Source organism: Macrosteles quadrilineatus, unplaced genomic scaffold, assembly GCF_028750875.1.
Source record: "Macrosteles quadrilineatus isolate MER2022 unplaced genomic scaffold, UCM_ALF_1.0 Scaffold_8__2_contigs__length_117827958, whole genome shotgun sequence".
NCBI lineage: Eukaryota > Metazoa > Arthropoda > Insecta > Hemiptera > Cicadellidae > Macrosteles > Macrosteles quadrilineatus.
The window spans coordinates 8,242,302-8,263,607 of NW_026542601.1; the positions used below are offsets into that span (position 1 = coordinate 8,242,302).

At 37.3% G+C, this 21,306-nt stretch overlaps 1 protein-coding gene across 1 annotated transcript in view; it reads left to right on the forward strand.

Moving 5' to 3' along the window:
• Window positions 1-21,306, forward strand: part of LOC128999544 (collagen alpha-1(IX) chain-like) — a 41,905-nt gene that overhangs the window by 13,317 nt on the left and 7,282 nt on the right. Inside the window, exons 4-19 of the mRNA XM_054426114.1 lie at window positions 2,774-2,984; window positions 4,527-4,743; window positions 8,699-8,869; window positions 9,305-9,376; window positions 10,074-10,172; window positions 10,794-10,874; window positions 11,749-11,847; window positions 12,303-12,398; window positions 12,996-13,094; window positions 13,485-13,626; window positions 14,379-14,530; window positions 15,634-15,876; window positions 17,448-17,501; window positions 19,069-19,185; window positions 20,192-20,383; window positions 20,727-20,873. Of these exons, the coding sequence (XP_054282089.1) occupies window positions 2,774-2,984; window positions 4,527-4,743; window positions 8,699-8,869; window positions 9,305-9,376; window positions 10,074-10,172; window positions 10,794-10,874; window positions 11,749-11,847; window positions 12,303-12,398; window positions 12,996-13,094; window positions 13,485-13,626; window positions 14,379-14,530; window positions 15,634-15,876; window positions 17,448-17,501; window positions 19,069-19,185; window positions 20,192-20,383; window positions 20,727-20,873 (2,192 nt within the window). The remainder of the gene's footprint in view (window positions 1-2,773; window positions 2,985-4,526; window positions 4,744-8,698; window positions 8,870-9,304; window positions 9,377-10,073; window positions 10,173-10,793; window positions 10,875-11,748; window positions 11,848-12,302; window positions 12,399-12,995; window positions 13,095-13,484; window positions 13,627-14,378; window positions 14,531-15,633; window positions 15,877-17,447; window positions 17,502-19,068; window positions 19,186-20,191; window positions 20,384-20,726; window positions 20,874-21,306) is intronic.

Genomic DNA, 21,306 nt, shown 5'->3' on the forward strand with positions numbered 1-21,306 from the left:
TTATATTACTGTTTTAGGTAGAAATGAGAAAGCAAGCGCTGACATATCGTATCTCAGCCATATGTAGGCCACCGACACATTCCGAGTCCGCCCGGTCGTTTTTCGTCTAATAAAAGCACCATTTGCATCAATTATACAATCTTGCTTTGATTTAAACCGTTTGCTCCAGTTATTGTGTCATTCTTTCTATAGATTCAACCATTAGATTGTTTGCAGTCACGAAATTAATATTTTGTGCCACTGGATACACTCTGATCAACAATGACACATTGTAAATATAGTTCAGTTATAGTATATTTCATCACTGGGCCCAAAGTGACTCTTTTCGACCCGAGCTCAAGTTTTTTTAGTTAAAGTTAAATGAGCGAGGGTTGAAAATAAACCTTTTTTCCGTGTGATGAACTATATTTTTCGTCATATTGTGCCATTATCCATGTTTATCTCTATAACAAGTTATGTTACAAAACTAAAAAAGTTTTCATTTAAATCCTCTCAAAACTACTTCCAACTATTTTCAAATTAATTTTCTAATGGAAACAAGCAGCTGTTTAGTGATTGAGTGATTGAATCGTTACGTCTAATACGATTAGTGTACATTATAGGCTACTATCGATATGTCGATTTATAATAAGATAACAAATAAATACAATTAACGGTTTTTTTCTAGTAATCGTGCAATTACTGATTAAACAATCGATATATATATTCAATTTTGTTTACAAGAGAAATTTACAACTGAGTTGACAACAGCTGATTTTTACTCCCTAGAGGCTAAACACGATTTTTACTCCCTAGAAAGTAAACATGCTACTGTATGACGAGAAAATAATAAAAGCTTTGGCCTATTTGAGGGAACCAGTAAATGTTAAATGGAGTATAAAAACCATTCAAGATCTTTGACGTTTGAAGGCGAAATGACGAGACGTCCAGAAACGTCTGTGTACTCCGTGTGACGTCACTTACATAAATAAATCTCTTAGGTAATCCAATTTTACACACTCCCTCACCCGCCACAATAGGTCATTATGGAAATTGGAGAGGAAAAAGAATAAAGAACGGTCAGGAATCGCAAGCATGCGCCCACACCCTTCCATACAACCACAGACTATAGACCCAATACAACTTGTATGGTAGAATTTAAGAGAGTACGTCCAATCTATGGTAAACTTAATTTTGTTTGAGTTATGCCTCCGAATCACTGATGAATACACGTGTACTGGTGAAATTACCTGCTGTCAAGTGATCCTTGTGATCACTATGGTAAACGTCTGTAAGTCGAACGCTAGGTTGCTAGGTTAGGCTTCGTAAAACAAATAACTTTGATATTTTTAACAATGGAAATGGTATTTTACCATATGCAAAAGTCAACTACTTTCGTGTTCTTGAAAACAAAACTACTAAATACATTGAAACCAAAAAGGAATAATAAATTTATATGAAATAATTGGGGAGGGAGCTGGTCTAGAGGTAGAGTGGGGGCTTCGGTGCCTGAGGTCACGGGTTCAAATCCCACCAATCACCAATGGATGTTATCCATGTGATAATGCTGCAACCCTCTAGGACCAGCCTGAAGTAAGGTACAAAACAGTTCCGGGCTAGAACTGTCGTCCTAGGATGTGAAGGTGGGTTTTAATACTAGACAAACAGTAGTTAACTAATATTTTTTTGACGTAATTTTAAAATTACCATGTATATTTAAAATAGGCTAAATAAATACAATACATCGGCGTACTTTACTAGATATACTACCTTGAAACATATTTAAAAATTATTGTATTAAGTTGATAAATCTATAATTACATGTCTTAAACTCATCAATGGATACTTTACATACCTATAGATTTTTTTAAATCAGTCAGACAAAATATGTCTAATGGGCCTTTTAATTCTCTACGTTACATATTCTTCCCCTCCTTGTTCCTCCAGTGTCTAATACCACATTATCGAACAACCTTTTTCAACACTTTACAATTGGATCACTTTCCATTCTCTTCACATCCCTTGCCACACTTTCCCTAGATCCTTCCACTACTATGTATGTTTACTATTTACTTCTCCCTTTATCTCCCTCTTATTCATCCATCTACTACAACCTTCCTTTCTCCACCCATATTCGTAGTATAGGCCCTACTATTACATTCACCCTTCTTTTACTCCATATTACTCTCTGTATCAATTTTTAACACTTTGTACGTCCCATGTTTACAACCACGCTATTCCTTAACCTTCTATGCAACATCTTTTTATGTGTTTACCACTCGCCTTTCTTTTCCTACCTTTACCAGTCTCCCTACATTTTAATTATCTTCACTTCTCACTAAATTTTCACTACAGTACTCTCCTTTCTCCTCCCATTTTCAATACCACACTGCCATTTCACCTGGCTTTTCATCTTCTCTATGTATATTTTCAACTCTCGTGTCATCTACCATGTTTATGATTGCACTCTCCGTACATCTTCCTTCTTACCACACCCACTTGTTCATCGCTCTCTCTTATTTCTCCAATTGTTCACAACCATATACTTCCTTTAATCTTCCCTTGATCTTCCCATGTGTATCATTACTCTCCTTGATCAAACTTCACAGTTACATAATCTAGCTCCTTGTCACCTCTCTCTATATATTTACGAATCCCCTTTCTTCCCCATGAGTACTCTCTCCCTACATCTTCTTTCTCCTCACCTTTCCTGTTATTTCACCTCTCTTCTTCATTTTCCCTTTTTACTACCGCTATCCATTCTTCTTCGTTCTTCTCACATTGCCCTGTCTAGATTACGGCGGAGTCCTGGGGGAGGAGATGGTCGGGCCTTGTGCAGACTTCAAACTCGGCGAGGACGACCTGATGGCCTACGACTTCATCCGCAAGTTCCATCTGGACACCCCGGTCCTGCAGATGCCTGGAGTGACCAGAGTACGAGGATCCAACAGAGTCCAAGTGGCTTACAGATTAGATAGGGACTCTGATCTCGTACTACCTACGAGGTAAATAATTTGACCTTGAATTATGTGAACTGTTGAACGATGTGTGGTGAAATATATTGGAGGAAACTATAAAAATCTTGCTAGAGCAAAGGCTAGCAAACAAGGTAACGAATAATTCAATTCTCTAGTTCTTGTCACTGGGAAAATAACTAAAATCACATCTTATAATTCCATGATTTAATTTTTAAACATAAACTAATTTAAATGTTGAGACCTACTTACTTTTAAACCTACTTATATTTGAAGAAAATAGATCCAAAGAATCCAACAATACACGGTAGTGAAGGAAACGCCGAATTACTTGATAGGTACTGATGTTTCATAAAAAATATATTTTAGCCCTTTATGAAGTTAGTCCATGTTCATACTAATAATCTTCGGAAAATCTTAACTCTGAACTTCATTTTGATGTGCCATACTTATAATTCTATTCGATTAATGACCTTAAACGATGAACACGAATTTCAATGAGTTACACTATCCAGTATTGAATGTATTTTTTTTGTCAAAACATGAAATCTATTGAGGTTGGCACTTCGCGGCGTAAACCGTACTAACAGGCTCACCAATCGGATCCATCCGATTTCGATAAAATATATTCTTACAGCATTACATATTTACAGCACATGCCGTACAGTACATTGTAAGCACTTTTTCAATACAATATACTAATTTCACATGACAATTATCTTGGGAGTGATAGAAATTGTCTAGATTGACAAACTATAATGCCTGGATTACATGCTATTTTTTCCTTACATCTAGTTGATGTATTGGGTATCATCAGAGTCAAAAGGCATTATAACAGCAAGTTAGATTCTACCAATTCACATTTCTATTATCAGTCATAGAAATCACTTTAGAGTGACTTTCTGATTGAGGTTTTGCTGTTTATGTTTTTTGTTCTTCATTATTTTATTACAAGTTACAGTTTTGCTCGATTTCGAGCAACAGGCTATCTAGTTTGATTTATTGCAGGTTTACTCTCAATTCATATTGCTACATGAGTTTCAGTTAATGTATTCATATTATAATTCAATGCAAATTTAAACAGAATCGATCAAAATCAATCACCGATGAATATCTGATAGATCTGTGTGGGGTCTGAAATGGCTTGGAAATGTTTAGGGAATACAACGAAATATATTTAAAATAAGAAAATTAATACATTTTAAACGTTCTGCTTATTCTAAACTTTGAAATTCCCCTAGTACCATACGTATACCTTATAGACATTTGATTTTCAGTAACATCTTCCCATTGGGATTGCACCTAGTTTTCCTTTTTCTGCACTTTAAAAACCTCCTGGCACCATACAGATACCTTTCCAACGTGTGATTTTTCATAAAAGATTTCTTCTTCCTCTATTTTTTCTCCTCCTCTATTGGGCCTTCAGTGGTAGTTCTCCAAGATGTATGGAGTAAAAGTACATCCATGTATGGAGTAAAACCTTTACTCCATACATCTTGGTAGTTCTCTTTCTTTTGCACTTTTGAGAGCTCATGGCACCATAGTTATATTTTTCAAACATACGATTTTCAGAGAAATCTTCCCGTTTGGCCTCCCACGGCAGTTTTCCTTCATATGCACCTTCAGGGCTCGCAAGGTGGCCAAGAGCTCCTGGCACATCCTGCGAGTCACCGACCTCCTACAGCGACCGCAGTTCCTGGTCACCCTCAACCCTCGAAGGGAGGCGGTGGAATTCTCCATCGTAGACTTCAATGGAGACTTGCAGACCTTGGTGTTCACCAAGACTCAGGTATTTGGTGACAAACTTGTGTGTGCATATTTTAAAATACAAACTTATTGCAGCAAGAGTGTTATAGTTATTTGTGTAACTAGTGGTGAAAGTGGCACTTTGCTGCACACGAGAGCAATGTTAACGCACGAGCCGCAGGCGAGTGCGGAATGATCTCGAGTGCAGCAAAGGCCTTTTTCACTCGTGTTACACATTATATTTTTCCTACAGTCACTATAAAGCATATAAATAATTAGTCTTTCAAACACTATACAACACGTTTTTAGGTTCAGCTGGCAACACAAATGGTGCCCTAGAGAAAGTAGTACCCGCGGTCCGTATCACTCCGCTATTTTTCCTCGGCAAGAAATGTGCTCCGCGTTTTGAGAATACCTATAGTTCCGTATGTTTTTGTAATTTGAAGTGGTTTCCGTGCCTAAAAAAAATGCTTTAAAGTATTTTCTTGTTTATTAAGATCGTAGGAATGTTTTAAAAACGTTTGAAAGAAAAGTCCAGAAAGTTCAGAAATACCGAAACTATAAACACAAAATGACAGGTTAAATCGTAGTTATAATAGTCAATCAGCTGCTCATAGAATTATTATCTTTAAGTGTTGCCAACCTATTTCCAAGCGTACACGGATTAGTGCATAATAAAACCACGCTGTTTTGTGTTGTTTGGTTGGAATCCTGATGTGCGGCAAAGTATAAACCGTACGGCAAAGTATAAATATGCAGCAATTAGCAGCTTTCTGTACTATAAACAGTACAGGGAAGCCAACTTTGTCGGGTGACTGTAGGAAAAATACTTTTGTCTTCGTCATGTTAAAAACTTAATAGATTAATCGAATTTTTAAGTTGATATTAGCTCTCCAACTAATAACAAATGGGGCTTAGAAGTAACGTGGTTCTCTTAATTTTAGAAAAAAAGTTTTAAGAAAAAATTCAGTTTTTTAAAACACTTAACGTAACTCATTCTTTCACTTGGTACATTATGCACATGACTAGCATGACGTAATAGAAAAGGCAGTGGCTACGTCACTGTTCGCAACGGCTGTCTAAATCATTACGGCAAAGGTCACGGCCTCTTGAATGGACTTGAGATTTATGCGGCAGTGGTAATGAGTCAATAACAATATATCTGACAGGCGGTGGCAGTGCTGTCATCTGATTCGCCGCTAATATAGAGAGCAGCTGACAGGGAATAACAGCTGATTTACAGGATTGCCAACTTACAAACCGACAGGCGTGAAATTTCCCACCAGCGGTGGCGATAAGTCGGTCCAGTGCGTTTCGGTAGCTAATCTGCCAAGATCCGATTGGTTTTTTTAATGCCTGTCAACACTTTGGTCTTTTTACAGGTTGGATTACCGCTTGCCAAAATACCGCTTGGTCAAAATAACCATATCATTTGCAAACTTACTTCAGAACACATTCTTAGTCTGCCGCCCTTCCCGCTTGAATTTGAGAGGGGAGTGCGCAAAATAGTCCGTAATCTATGAAACTGGGAGCTAGCCATTAGAAATTCTTATTGCAAGTCATTTGCGATTAGGAAACAATAATTATACAGTACTTGGAGTGGAATAAAATCGTGTACTCCGCCAATCTAATGAAGGACTCGCAAAAGCGTCTACAAGTAATTGAGGTGTTCAAAGAAATACCTCAACATCTATTTAAGCCCTAAATAAACTTTCAGAAATACAGTATTATTTGCCTTTACACTATTAAAAATGTAATTTTCTGTAAAATCTTAACTCGATATACCTACACATAAGATATACACGATTTTAAATCAGCTATGAAATGTTTAACTTTTACACTGAAACTTTCAGTCTTTAAATGACTGTGGATCCTGGTAATGGCAGAGAATACAGTTATGCTCTAGCTAGACTAACACATACACGAACAATTTCACTACTGTGAGATGCCGACTAACCAATTTTTTAGGACAATTTATAGTGATGTAAATTCGACGCTCGAAATCCTAAACGAACCCAATGATATTTAAATTTACCTAACGCGTATAAAGTAGTTCCGTTCGCAGCTCTATTGTCAAGCAAATTCGAGGCTGCAGAATAAACTTGTCACACATTTTACGAGATTTTATAGGTGACTTGGCCTTTGACCTTTAACTGCGCTGATGCTCCTAATCCTATACACTATAAGCCTGCGTCCACGTTACATTCATATCTTGAACATCTTAAAATATAATGCAAATTGGTTTAGCTGGTTGAAAATGAACTATTCTGATTCCTTGATTTAAATTATGAATCTTTGGCCGCCTGATAAAGATGTTATTGTTTGGAGATACATCCGCTTGGCACAAAATCAGTAACCTCTTTACATGCTTATGTAGGGTTAGGCAAAAGTATGGACACCCACTATTAACCTTTAGTGGGTTACACTAGGAAAACCAAACTCTGTACTCTTCTATATGGCATAAAAGTGCACATTTTTGGTATCCAAATTTCCCTCGAAACCTCAAAATGGGTAATTTTGGAGTAGAGGTAACTCAAAGTTTAAATAGGAAGCCCTGTCAAGTGACCCATAATTTTAAAGGCCATTAGTTAAAAAAATATCGGTTTTGGTTGTGTTGCTACTAGGTTAGCGTCTCGGACTTCGGTGCGGGAGAGACGGGTTCAATCCCCGGCACATCCACAAAACTTTAATGGGTTTGGACCGCTTTCCCTTAAAGGTGTTTGACTTCTTTACAAAAATGCTACTGGCTTAGATACGAGCAAAAAAAGAAAAAGAGAGGTTATGTTTTCGTTTATAACCTCTCATTGCCACTGACACTGACAGTGATGCAACGAAACATTGTACCAATACCAATCACTAATTGCACCACTCAACAATTAAATTGGCGAACAGCTGAAGTTCGAATCATTTCAATTTTACTTCTTCTCTCTTTATCCTTGAACCTCGTAACAACTAACACGGGTAACGGGCCAATGAGGTTCAAGGATTGAGAGAGAAGAAGTAAAATTGTATGCTTAATTAATTCTGATAACTTAACTAATCAGCTGTTTAGACCAATTGTTGATGAGTGGTAAGTGGTGTACCAGTAGGTGCAATTCGGGAGCCCTGGCTGCAAAATTAGTGCAATTAATGCCAGGTGCAATTAATTAGTGTTTGTACCAGTGTTTGTGACGATTCGTTTCATCATTGTCAGTAGTGGCATTGAGGATATAAACGAAAACATAACCTCTCTTTTAGAAGCTATGAGTAGTGATTTTTTATCTTGAAGACATTGTTAGTAATAAAAAAAAAACTGTCATAGGTAAAAGAAGTAACCGCAGCTCACGTCGCGTTAATAGTCTAAAACGACACTCGTAGAAGTTTTTAAGGCACTCGCCAAGGCTCGTTAAATTTTCTACTCGTGTCGTAAAGATCGTAGCGTAAACTCTTACTATTGAAACTTCTTAACTGATTCAATGGCAGATAAATCTAAAACATGTCCTTCCGTCCAATTAACAACATTTCTAGGTCAAAACTGAATGCAAAGTAGTTTGCTGTGTTATGAGGGGGGCCGGTAAAAATAAGAGCATTCCGTAGGCCTACTTGATGACTTTCCTAATTAGTTTTATTTTTTAATTGGTATGATGGTTGGTGTTATGGTATAGCCAAGGAAGAAACAACACAAAAATAAGTAGTTCACAAAACATTAGAATATAAACCTTAGGGTAATATTTTTTTTGTATTCGGTAGGTGTAGCCTACTTTTATTCTATTTTTTTACTTTTTAATCTTGAGGCAGTGCTTAAAAATATATAGGTACACACCTCCTTCTCATCAAACGCCTACAGACTAAGAAAAGTTCCATTTGGATTCAAAAACTGATATTGTATTTTTACTCAAATGTCTCCTTGATGCTTGACTGTGTGAACATTGAAGACATTTTCTTCTTACTAGGCATAATTGAAAACGTTGTAATGCCATGTTGAACTAAAAATGTTATCATATGCTTCTTTCCCTCAGATCTTTGACAAGAACTGGCACAAGATCCACTTCGGCGTGTTCGCAGACAGAGTTGTTCTCTATATAGACTGTGGTCTGCTTAGCACTGAGACGTTGTTACCTAGAGGGCCTATCGACGTCAACGGCAACATCAGCGTGGCCAAACAGGCCAACTCTAGGCATACGGTGCCGGTAAGTAGCAGTGACCAGTGGTTGAACAGGCCAACTCTAGGCTTACGGTGCCGGTAAGTAGCAGTGACCAGTGGTCGAACAGGCCAACTCTAGGCATACGGTGCCGGTAAGTAACCGTGTCCAGTGGCCGAACAGGCCAACTCTAGGCATACAGTGCCGGTAAGTAACCGTGTCCAGTGGCCGAACAGGCCAACTCTAAGCATACGGGGCCGGTATGTCAAATAAATTATTTCCCCAAATTCTAGAAAATTTAAAATTTCCAACTAGGTAATCATTTAGATTTTTTAGAGTACCGGTACAAGTAAGTTAGTTGTTGCGAACAGATAGTTTTGTTTATTTGAATTGGCTAATAAAAAAATAAATGCAGTAATAAACAAAAATCCACCCCCGGCATAGTTCTGACTGTTTAGTTGATTTCCTTTGTTTTGTTTCTAGGTGGATCTTCAATGGATGCTGCTCAGTTGTGACCCAACGCGGCCCACCCGAGAAACTTGCGATGAGCTTCCGGTAAAACAGAATAACAGCAATCGAACACTTTAACTTAACATTTTACTAGAAAAGCCTGATACTTAATAGAGTTTAATATAGCAGTTTTACACAAAACCTACATGTAATGAAACTTCTTTCTTTTGGGCAGTTTGATATATATTTTTTGTACTATAAGCTACTCTAAAATAGAGAATATTTTTGTGAACAGCGTTGGAAATCAACATGGCACCTGGAAATGTTAATAATAAGATTAGTTTCGTAAATACCTGTTTGGATATTTATTTTGTTTTACAGATTTTTAAAACCTTCCGATGGATCCGAAGTGACAGAAAATTATAATAATAACTGTACACTAGCTGCCAGGTGTCACCAATTTAATTTCCAATTAAATTCATATATGATTAAAATAACAGTTTTTATCTACATGTGATGCATGTTTAAGACGAATTCAAATAGTCAAATTCACGGCTTACGCTATTGCCATGTATTTAAGACTTATGAAAAGAAATCACCATTGAACGATAGTTAAATCATATCTCTTAACAGTACTATACAATATCCTATTGCTGCTTGGTGAAGAATGGTGAAGCAAATAGTAAAAACACCCCCTGCACAGTAACATGCTTTAGTTCCAATTTGAATGTATCCCTTGTAAGATACCAGATACATATAACAAAATAAGGTGAAAATTGATATAATTTAATTACTTTTTTAGCAATTCCAAGTTCGACCATCGACAACTATTGTTACCGGCACCGCTCGTCCTTGCGATACGGTGTGCCCAGCGGGACCTCCTGGGCTTAATGGTACAGAGGTGAGAACCTGAATATGCTAGGAGGTAGTTTTTTTTTTTTGCTAAACAGAATGTTTCAAAGTTTTAATATTTCTTTTAAAATTATTTCATACTTTAAACACAAGGTTTATAAAAATACATTACATATTCTATGTTTACATTTTGTATGAGAATGTTATTTTTTCTGTTTCATTAGTTGTGAGGTACTTGTTTATGATGCATTAAATAAATACATGCATTTTAGCAAGTCAAAAATAAAGAAGATAACACTCTTCAAATAAAATGTATATATATCTTATTTTATAATATAGTATCAGGGGACTGAGCCATGGCTCGGTATAGTTTATTTTGATTTTAATCAAAATAAAAGAACCTCACGTTTCATTTACAACTAATTTTGGCTTTTATTATTTAAGTTTTGTTAAAATTTCAATTTATTATAATGGAAATTTTAACCTGGCAATCCACAACAAATTAGTTTATTTTACAGTCGATGGTAAAAATCACAAATATATTCCCCTGGTCTTTGGAACCTAAACATAAATTTTTCAGAAATGTTTAACCATTAGTATAATGGGTTTGAGATTTAAAGGCTTTTAAAGTAATTGATTGACCTAATGCAACACTTTTTACTATTTCTAGGGCAAGAGAGGTCCCCAAGGACCAAGAGGAGAGATGGGACTACCAGGATTTCCCGGAAGAGATGGATCACCAGGAATCAGAGTAAGTCACACAAAAAAAGAAATTTCAAATAAAAATGTAAGCCTGGAATCCAAGCTATCTTATTAGTTATTATCAATTGATTTTATTTTGAGCATGGAATTTCTTTGTATGGTGGCACCTAATTTAAAACCTGAAAAGGCACATCAATATATTGCTGAAGTTTATATCGGCGCTGATGTTTCTTAATGATTTATTGTGAGTGAAATTTTTAAAGATATTGATGTAGGTACCTAATAAGATTTGTTTGGATTTATTGTTAAGTTAAATAATCAGTAGTTTTGAAACATCAAGGTTGAGATCCAAATATATCAAAAATAAAAGAAAGAAGAGGGAGTAAAGTACCGGTATTTGGAAATTTTATTTAAAATAAGATTGTCTTAAATATTTAAGCATTTTATACAAGATTTTAAATTAATTAAAATCAAAATGGCAGTTTCCATTAATTACTACCTGAATTAAAAGCCACAAACCTTGAATAAATAAAGTATGGGTAGGGTACGGTTGAATTTTGTTTCTAAAATGGTGGGCCAGTTTCTTAAACGACAAGTTTAATATGAAAAGCATTTACACAGAGGTACAGCAAGTACAGGCAGCAAAATATACTTCCTTCTGAGCTTTCTACCGTTAATTTAAGGAGACCAACTTCTGCATGATAAAACTGAACGTAAGTTTTGTAAAATGGGTAGGTAACTTAAATTGTTCATGACCTTTGTTTAAAAAATCACCAAATAACCAATTATATTTACATTGCTTAGGTAGATATTTAGATTCCAACAGAGTGAGGCTTCTTCCTCAGGAGTTTAATCAACACCATCAACAATTTATTTTATACTGATATTCTCTTTATAACTTTCTACACTTTCCTTTTACACAGGGGACTACTGGAGTTCTGGGTTATCCTGGTCCGTCTGGACCTCCGGGACCTCCTGGAATATCTGGAATACCGGGATTGCCTGGACCCAAAGGTAACATTGTAAGTATTTGTATGAATTGGTTGGAGGTTTTTTGTCAAAAAACTGTTTCTATGTGTTCTATGTAACTGTGTCTACTAGTAGTAATCATATTGATCATAGGGTTTGCTTGAAATGAGTGAAAAAGATAGACATCTCATGTTTATGTCAAGCTGGTTGTTTTGCCATTGCCTTAATTAGGCTAAAAATTTCTTGTTAGAACTATTTCATATTTCATTTGTTTTAGTAACTGCTTTACATATTAAAATTGGTATACATTTAACACATAACAAAAGATTAAAACTGTTTGACAAACACATTTTCTCAGCCTGCAAGAACTCTGCAGGAGACTATATGTATTATTTTGCCATTGGCTATAGTTTACACATTCAAACTCAATTTTAGGTTTAACAATCTGTTTTATTGTATGTTCATGTAGTGCTGAAACAATATGATCAATAATATACAAACTGTCCAGGGTGAGCCGGGATATCCGGGATTGAAGGGAGATAGAGGAGAGCCTGGATTGTCAGGAGCTCTTTTGGGTGGAGGAGCAGCACTTTCTGGACCACCGGTAATGAATGCTTTTATTCATGTCCCCATTACCAGGGCCAGATTTAAGTACAGGCAAACTAGGTGCCTAGAGGGCCATACCCCAAAAACATTATGTGAATTTAAAAGATCTGCGTACTAAATCAAATGGCCACATAAACTGTGTAACATATTCTGTCTACATTGTGTGATGTAAAAAAATCATATCTTAATAGACACTGCTGCGTTGTCAGAAAGAGGCGACGTGGGCTAGATGTCAGGTGACTAGAGCCGCTATATCAGAATGATTCAAGAAACATATTGCAGGGCTGCCGGTGGGATTTGGGCTGGCACGATGACTGTGAGTCAGAGCAGATGGTAACCAATTGTTCAGCACAAAAATTGCTCTCCAAATTAAAACTTATAAAGAATTGACTCAGAACATCTATGAGATACTGCACTTTTATCCTTGTTAAGTATCGAAAACCTTGAAGTAGGTTAAATATGATGAAGTTAGTAGGTCTACCTTTATTGATTTAAAATTAAGAATAAACCCATCAGCAGTAGCTAATCAACTGTGATCTTTAGTCACTGTAAAGTTCCATCTAATGAAATAATATTTTGTTCTCAATCTTTCTAGGGATCTCCTGGACTTCCGGGTGCTAAAGGGGAACCTGGACCAACAGGGATTCCGGGACTTCGGGGAGAAAAAGGGGAAAGAGGAGAAGAAGGACCACAGGTATGTTGATATTATGGAAAAACCTAACTTTGTATTTTGCAAGATTTGTTTGCAGTTAAGCCGCGTTTACATGAAGGCAGTTTGGCAGGCAAGTTACCTGCCTCGGGTATAACTTGAAATACACTGAGGTAAGTAACCTGCCTGCTCTACTGACTTCATGTAAATGCGACTTTTGTGATGTAAATCTATTATTCTTAATTCAATGATAGTTTTCTTTCTCTGTATATCCCCTTTTCAGCCTTGACCAGTTTTTTACAATGGAGGACAGGGTTTTACTTTACTGCCTAATCTGGTAGAGGGGCGAATGGTAACTGAAAAGGTAATTTCCTTCAGAGCTTTGCCAATATCCAAAATAGTAGACCTTTTTCTCAGGGTAAACAATTGTTTCAGGGGCCGCCTGGTTTGCCAGGGGCAGTTTCAAGTATAGAGGGCAACTTTACTGGATTCCCAGGACAAATGGGACTACCCGGACCCAGGGGTGCTCAAGGAGATCCAGGAGAAATAGGGGAACCTGGACTTCCTGGTGTAAAAGGTACAAGCTATCCTAATCCATATGGAGTATTACCGTCAATACCTAAATTAAACTGCCAATGTGTCTTTATTTTTTTAGATATATACGGTACAGTGTGTAGCAAAAAGTCTGATGGTTGTAAAATGTAAATAACTCAAACGTTTTAAGTGATACTAACAAGTTTGATTTCTATATTGCAGATTGGTATTTATGAACATTTATAAAAGTAAGTATAAAAGGGTGATTTTGATCCATTTAAGATTTGAAAATTACGTCTTGCAATCTACTTGCACTGGAATTGTCAAACACTTTCCCTAACATTGAAGAAGAAATGTTGGCTATTTCTTGGCCGGTCATCCAATGTGCGGGCATCGTTTGTGTAAAATCTTGATTTCAGTAGATCCCACAAAAGAAATCACTAACTCCGAGACCTGGGGATCGAGCTGGCCACTTAATGTCCCCGAAACGCAAGCCAACTCGTCCATGGAACTTGCTTCTTAAGAAGTTCATTACCGTACCTCACCAGCTGTGTGGGCAGTTGCTCCATCCTGCTGGAACCAAATGCTTCTGCAGTTTAAGCGATTTCTGTGTAGTTTGGGAATCAGGAACGTAAGTGTTCTGGGACTTGTTTTCCACCTTGAATAGTTATAATAAAATCTGTGTTGTCAAGTGCGTGATGGTTTTGCTCTAACAGCATAATAGTATCTTCTTTTCACCATGTAAAGAAAGTAGATACTGATGCAATTTGAAACTGATAAAAATAATATTTTTAGGAGAAAGAGGAGAAACAGGACCTCGAGGGGAACCTGGGGAAAGAGGCATTCCTGGTGAAAGAGGTTTGGATGGTACTCCAGGAGAGAAGGGAGAGATGGGATATCCCGGACCTTCAGGTCCTGTAGGACCCACAGGGGCAACAGGACTTGCGGTAAGTCACATAGTAAAATAATACCCTGTCTTAAGCAAACCTGCATAAGTGAATTGCCATTTGCCTGATTATATTTTTACTTCAATCTATATAATTAATACGCTACATGAAACTTTGTTGGTTGAACTCCTCCGCCATTTCTTAACCGATTTTATCCATTGACGTCTCATTGGAAAGAGCGTGTCGCGTAGATTTGCAAACTGACCTTACGTTGTTGAAAAAGTCTCCTGGGCTCTGCCCCAGTGGCTGTTAAGGTTCCCATGTTATCCTTATGAATAACATCTTTGTTTACATTTTGATCAGCTGTGTAATTTAACTGCTCTGTTATTTATTTTTCAATTCAAAGTCTTTTAAACTCATCGGAAATTATGATGACTTTTATTTGTTTTTAAATATACTTTACTTCTTTGCAATTGCTCAATTTCGAGCAACGTGTTTACTAGTATCTCCTTAAAATGTCAGATTTATTCCCTATTTAAATAGACTTAGTTAAACCTGTAACATATAGATTTTCTGCTACAAGGAAGGTAATAGAGTGGTTTTTTTAATTAAGTGAAATATTATTGTTCCGTTTTATATCAATTATTTTTCAAAATTTTATCTAAATGTGCTCATAAACTTGAATATTGTTAATAATTGAACCTGGAAAGAATAATTATTAAAATTTAAATTGACTCACCATACCTCACATGGGGCCTTACCCCATTTCCCTCGTAGTTAGCCCGCCATGACGTCTTCTACCTCCGGACACACACACACGGCAACGAGATGGTCGCTCGGCTCACCAGATCTGCCGCGCATTAGCGACAGACCCGTGGGTTTGTTACATGGCTTGACCTAAAGACTATTTTACCTTGTTTGACGGGCTATTTAAATGGTTGTGGATAGCTCCACAAGATCTCCCCCCCCTCCCCCCTGCAGCCAAAGGGAGGAGAGTGATCTCCGTCAATAGGTCTACATTAGCAGTTTGTTTCTTTATAGTACTAATAATACTTTGCCTTAATGGAAAATCTTATAAAGATATGGTGTTGCTGAAGAGTTCATTCTATAGAGTTTTGCAATGTAAAAATTAGATGTTAAATAAAAAATAATTCATTCTCTAGGGTCCTTCAGGGCCTCCAGGAGTTCCTGGATCTCAAGGCGAACCTGGACCACCAGGAATAGATGGAACTCCTGGAATTCCCGGATCGGCTGCTGCAGCGGGAGATCCTGGACCACCTGGAGTAGCAGGGCCTCCTGGGAAACAAGGACTTGAGGGGCCTCCTGGATTGAGAGGGGAGAGAGGGGAGCCGGGAACACCAGGAATACCAGGAAGTGACGGACTGCCTGGGCTTGTAGGAGAGATGGTTAGTATGAAGACTTCATGGTTGGATAACATATTGGGAATCATTGCTCGGCGAAATTTAGTAACCCAAAGCTGCTCAAAACACACTTACTTTAATCTTTACAATCTACATTACCCAAGAATCTGGTGAACAAATCAATGGTCCCTGAAACACTAAATTTAAACATTTTTTGAAACTAATAATACATTGTTTAGTTTAATTTGGTTCTGATACATTTTTTATGTGTGATTTAGGTACAGGTACATGTTCAACTGATTTTTTTGCTCCCCACACTGTCCGCCTAGTTAGATGTTAAAACTTTAAAATAATGTTTTAAGGCTGAATACAAATTTCTTCTTGAAACCAAACTCTTTTTTATAAAAAATATATTATTCACATATACACGGTGAGTTTTAATTGTCCCCCCCCCCCAACTTTTTTCTACATTTTTTCAAATATCAATCCCAGACCACTTCCAAACATTGTTGGGTAGTAAGTACTTCATTTTGACAAGGTGGTCATTTCCGGCCGCCATCTTGGATCCGCCATATTGGATGCAAAATTTTTTTTTTCAAATGTAAAGGTGGGGTTGTGACCCATTATTTCGAACTAGATTTTTACCCTGATTACAATGCCGCAAACTGTTTTTAAAAATCTTGATTCATTCTAAAGTTATGAGGGCTTTTTAAAACTTTATTTTTAGCCCATTTTAACATTGCGCATTTACAAATTAAGACCATAATCTCAAAATAGTGCCAGATAAAGATAAGTATACACTACCAGTAATTGTCGACCTATTTTCACTTGGTTATGACTGATGTATTTTTTTTGGCCGCCATCTTGGATCCGCCATTTTGAAATGTGATAAATTATTTTAAATATGAAGGGGGTGTTGTGACCCATCATATCGAACTACTTTTTTAAGCTAAACTCAATGCCGCAATCCGTTTTTTGTTATCAAGTTTTATCTATGAAATATTGAAATTTCTTTGTAAAAAATGTCAAAATTTAAAAATCAAAAAATGAAAATGAAAAACGGATGATGGAATTCAGTTCAGCTTAAAAAAGTAGTTAGAAATGATGGGTCACAACACACCCTTCATATTTAAAATAATTAATCACATTTCAAAATGGCGGATCCAAGATGGCGGCCGAAAAAGATACATCAGTCATAACCAAGTGGAAATAGGTCGACAATTACTGGTAGTGTATACTTATCTTTATCTAGCACTATTTTGAGATTATGGTCTTAGTTTGTAAATGCACAATGTTAAAATGGGCTAAAAATAAAGTTTTAAAAAACCCTCATAACTTTAGAATGAATCAAGATTTTTAAAAACAGTTTGCGGCATTGTAATCAGGGTAAAAACCTAGTTCGAAATAATGGGTCACAACCTCACCTTTACATTTGAAAAAAAAATTTTGCATCCAATATGGCGGATCCAAGATGGCGGCCGGAAATGACCACCTTGTCAAAATGAAGTACTTACTACCCAACAATGTTTGGAAGTGGTCTGGGATTGATATTTGAAAAAATGTAGAAAAAAGTTGGGGGGGGGGACAATTAAAACTCACCCTGTATGATGTTCCAGGGCCCAGCAGGCGAAAGAGGTGATCCTGGACTTCGAGGACCTGTGGGACCCATGGTGAGTAAAAAGGAGTTGGATTTGTGAAAAATCTTCTATTTAGTCAAAAAATTTCATTTGAGAGAGAATTTCAAAAAAAGGTCAGGAAACATTACAAAAACACAAATAGTGTTTGCACAATAGTGATTAAAATTGTAACTTGCAGTTTTGTATGTAATTTGTTGTACATATTGTTACATGAGACATGTAGCATTGACTGGAGTAGACATAGTGATAGTGGAGTAGACATACCATCTACATGAACCAGTGCTGTAGCCTGTGTTGAAAGTTCGTTGTGGATGGGGCTAGGTTTTGGAGTAAGAACTTACTGCAAAATATAAACAGGCTTTAATCTGTCTAACCACTTTCACATTTTTACCATGGTGAAAAAAAATATTATTGTCATGGTTTTCTCATCACGAGTTATGACTGGGTCCAGTGTAAGGTGGTGGTAGTAAATGGCTTACAGTGTCATCTTGCAAATATATGTAGGTTCACCGTTTTATCTCTTGAAAATCTAAGGTCTTTGGTAAATCATGCCAACATGTACAGGTCTTAAATTTGAAATGTGACGTCGTAAGTGAACAAAATAGTCCGCTACTTCTTCACGAGCTGTCGCTTGAGGTAGACCTAGAAGCTCACTGGGAAGATGGAGTTGGTGCCCAAAAGCTAATTCGGCATTAGAAGGTTGAATCAGTGTGGCACATGAGAGCTGCTTTAAGCTGACGATGGAATCTCTCGACTAACCATCAGCACAAGGGTGATAGCTGCACGTTCTGATTCACTCTGCACCAAAGGTCTTTCCAAGGGCATGAAATAATGCTGACTCGAGTTGGCGTCCTTGATCGGTACTGATGCCCAAGGTGAGACGTAACGGGAAAACCAGCACACTACTAGAGCCTCAGCTACTTCTTCATCAGTGATGATTTTCGATGGATGAATTTCTGGCTAACTGGTGTAGCAGTCGATAGCTGCTGTCAGGCAATAGGGTTTCTGTATGGTCTGGATGGTATAAGTGGTCATGATGCTAATGTGAACATTTGTCAAATTTTTATGACTGAAGTAAAAAGCGATCCATGGTGTGTATGTAGGCCTACATGACGGGTGATCTTAGCACGTGGACATTTCTCACAGGCTAGAGCTAGAGCCTAGTTTCGATAGTCTTGTTGAATTCTGGGCCAAACAAAGCGATTTGACAAGTGTTGCCAAATCTTTGATGTTGGGGTGTTTCAGATTGTGTATTGAAAAAACACTGTGCGTCTAAGGGACTCGGGGACAAGCGGTTGTTGTAGAAGTTGGATTGTCACAGTATACATCTAGATATATTACAGGAATATTGATGAGCTAGAGAATAATGCAGCACTGTAGCCTACTAAAAAAATAAACAAACAAAATATTCATAGAACAAAACATATGTTTGGGAACAATGATGTCTCTTGCAGGATAGTGCACCACAAGATCATGAGTTTGGCTTTACAAATAATTATACTTTCCCTAGTTTTATTTGTCACTATTTTCATTAATTAGCAATATCTATTAGTGCCCTCTGTGTTAGCAGCAGAAGATTTGATCAAAAATCCTTTTTCAGGGTCCCCAAGGACTACCTGGACCTGAAGGACCTCATGGCCCTGAAGGAGGGAAAGGAGAGACAGGACTTACAGGAGACCAGGGACCTGTAGGACCTAGAGGACTGCCTGGGGTAATGGTGAGTTACTGTGATGGGTGCTTAACTGTACCATTGACATATTACACTTCATTCTACATTTTGTGATGCGAGTATGCTAAAAACTATTAAAAACCTCTTAGTACAACGTATATTCCTTTCACATTGACAAAAAGAATTAATTATAGACTGACAGCTGTGCTGCGATTAGCATAGGTTCTGGTATCCACCACTGGGAGCGCCGTGTAGTTACATAGCGCGTACACCGTACTATTTGTCGCTCCGAGCAATGGACGCCAGAACCTTTGCTAACTGCAGCACAGCTGTCAGTCTATTAAGGACAGCTGGGCTCCACTTCCAGCCATCTAACAGTTTCTGACTTTTCACAATATGGAAACAGCAACCTTTTGGTTGTCAGGTGAGCAATACAACCATTTAGCTACTCAGCTGCATTCAAAGTTTTTAGTAATATTTAAAAAGTGTTTTGTAAGTATCAAAAAACCTCATGGATTTTCTCTGGTTCACTGAATAAACTCAATGCAAGGTTGAAAAAATAATGAGTTTACCTAGCCCAGTGATGGGTAAGAAAAAAACCTGTAATTTTTATCAATAAAGTGTTGAATAAACTCACTAATCAGTAGCTGTCTTAGACTCTTTCACCTTAGTATAACACTTACCCAGGAAATGTATATGTAGGAATTACCGTACAAGAAATAAACGGCCAAGACCAAACGAGAACTTGAGGGCTTTGAATTTCAAACAAGACTCTGTAAAATATGACTTAGCCCTTTTATTTCCTCTACCCTTCATATAGTGGTACAGTGTTTTATGATAACAGTTTGTAGCTAAGATTTTCAAGTTGAAACACAGTAAAGTTTCGTAAATCATTCCAGGCAGAAATGCTTCCTTTTAAACAGAAATTTTAACTGTTAAATTCTTAGTGAAATCGTGTGAATTTGAATATTTACTATTGTTTTAATGTAAGAAACATAAAGCTTCAGGTTAGATCAAAATGACTAAATATAAGTGAACATTTCTTCTATTGCAGGGATCCCCTGGACTGCCTGGTGCTCCAGGGTCTGTTGGTGCTCCGGGTGCGGAAGGCAGACCCGGACCACCCGGACCCCAGGGCCTCCCAGGCCCCCCTGGTGACTCTACTGGTGTCTCCTACACTAGCGAGGGAGGCACAGGAACCCCTGGTGTGATGGGTGCTAGAGGTTCACCAGGACCACCGGGCATGGTATGAACATGTTTTGAGAAAAATTTAACCAAATAACTTAGACTGGTTGAACAAACATGTTTGTGTTAAACATTCCATATTTAAAATTTGATATGTTTCTCTTTAATTCACATTGGTAAAAATAATCCTGGAAATAACTTTCCTGGAAAAAATAGAGATTTGTAGAACATTTATTATGTTTTAAAGTTAAGTTAGGACAATATTTGTAACTTAATTGTTTAGTTTGTTTTCTTCAATGCACCTTGATGAAAATAATACTTAGATTTAAAGACTTAATGTTATAGGACAGAATCAATAGCCAATGCTTAAACTCAGTTTAATTTTATAATTGCTGTTCATCCAGCCCGGAGAGAGGGGGGCAGCAGGAGAAAGAGGTCCTGAAGGAGCTCCGGGACTTCCTGGAGTACCAGGTAAAGAAGGGCCCCCAGGCATACCCGGACCCCCAGGACAAAGGGGCCAGCCAGGCCTGAATGGACTACAAGGTGCTCCGGTAGGTTCCAATCTTAATATTTATAACATGGAATACTATTTTGTATCAGATAAGATGTACAGTATGTTTGACTTTGACGTCTATACCGTTGTCGCAGTATATCTTGAGCTTTGGTCTATGTCATTACCAGGAGTAGTCTGCTCGCTCGCTCATCCAATAGTAGGCGAGCGATGTTGTACTAGCTCCACTTACACAGACATCACACCATCCCCCGTAGCCTTCAGACAACGGTGTCTGAGATCGACGACCATAGAGTCTGGTGGGGATCAGAGAAACTGTTATTCTAATATATTTTTATTTAAAATATTGAAAGAGAAATAACAAATTATTTTGAATTATAAAGAGACACTAGTCTCTACTGTATTTTAAAATGTAAAAAACTACATACTACCAAAATTACTATGAAAAACTACATCTCACTCTGGTTGGATCA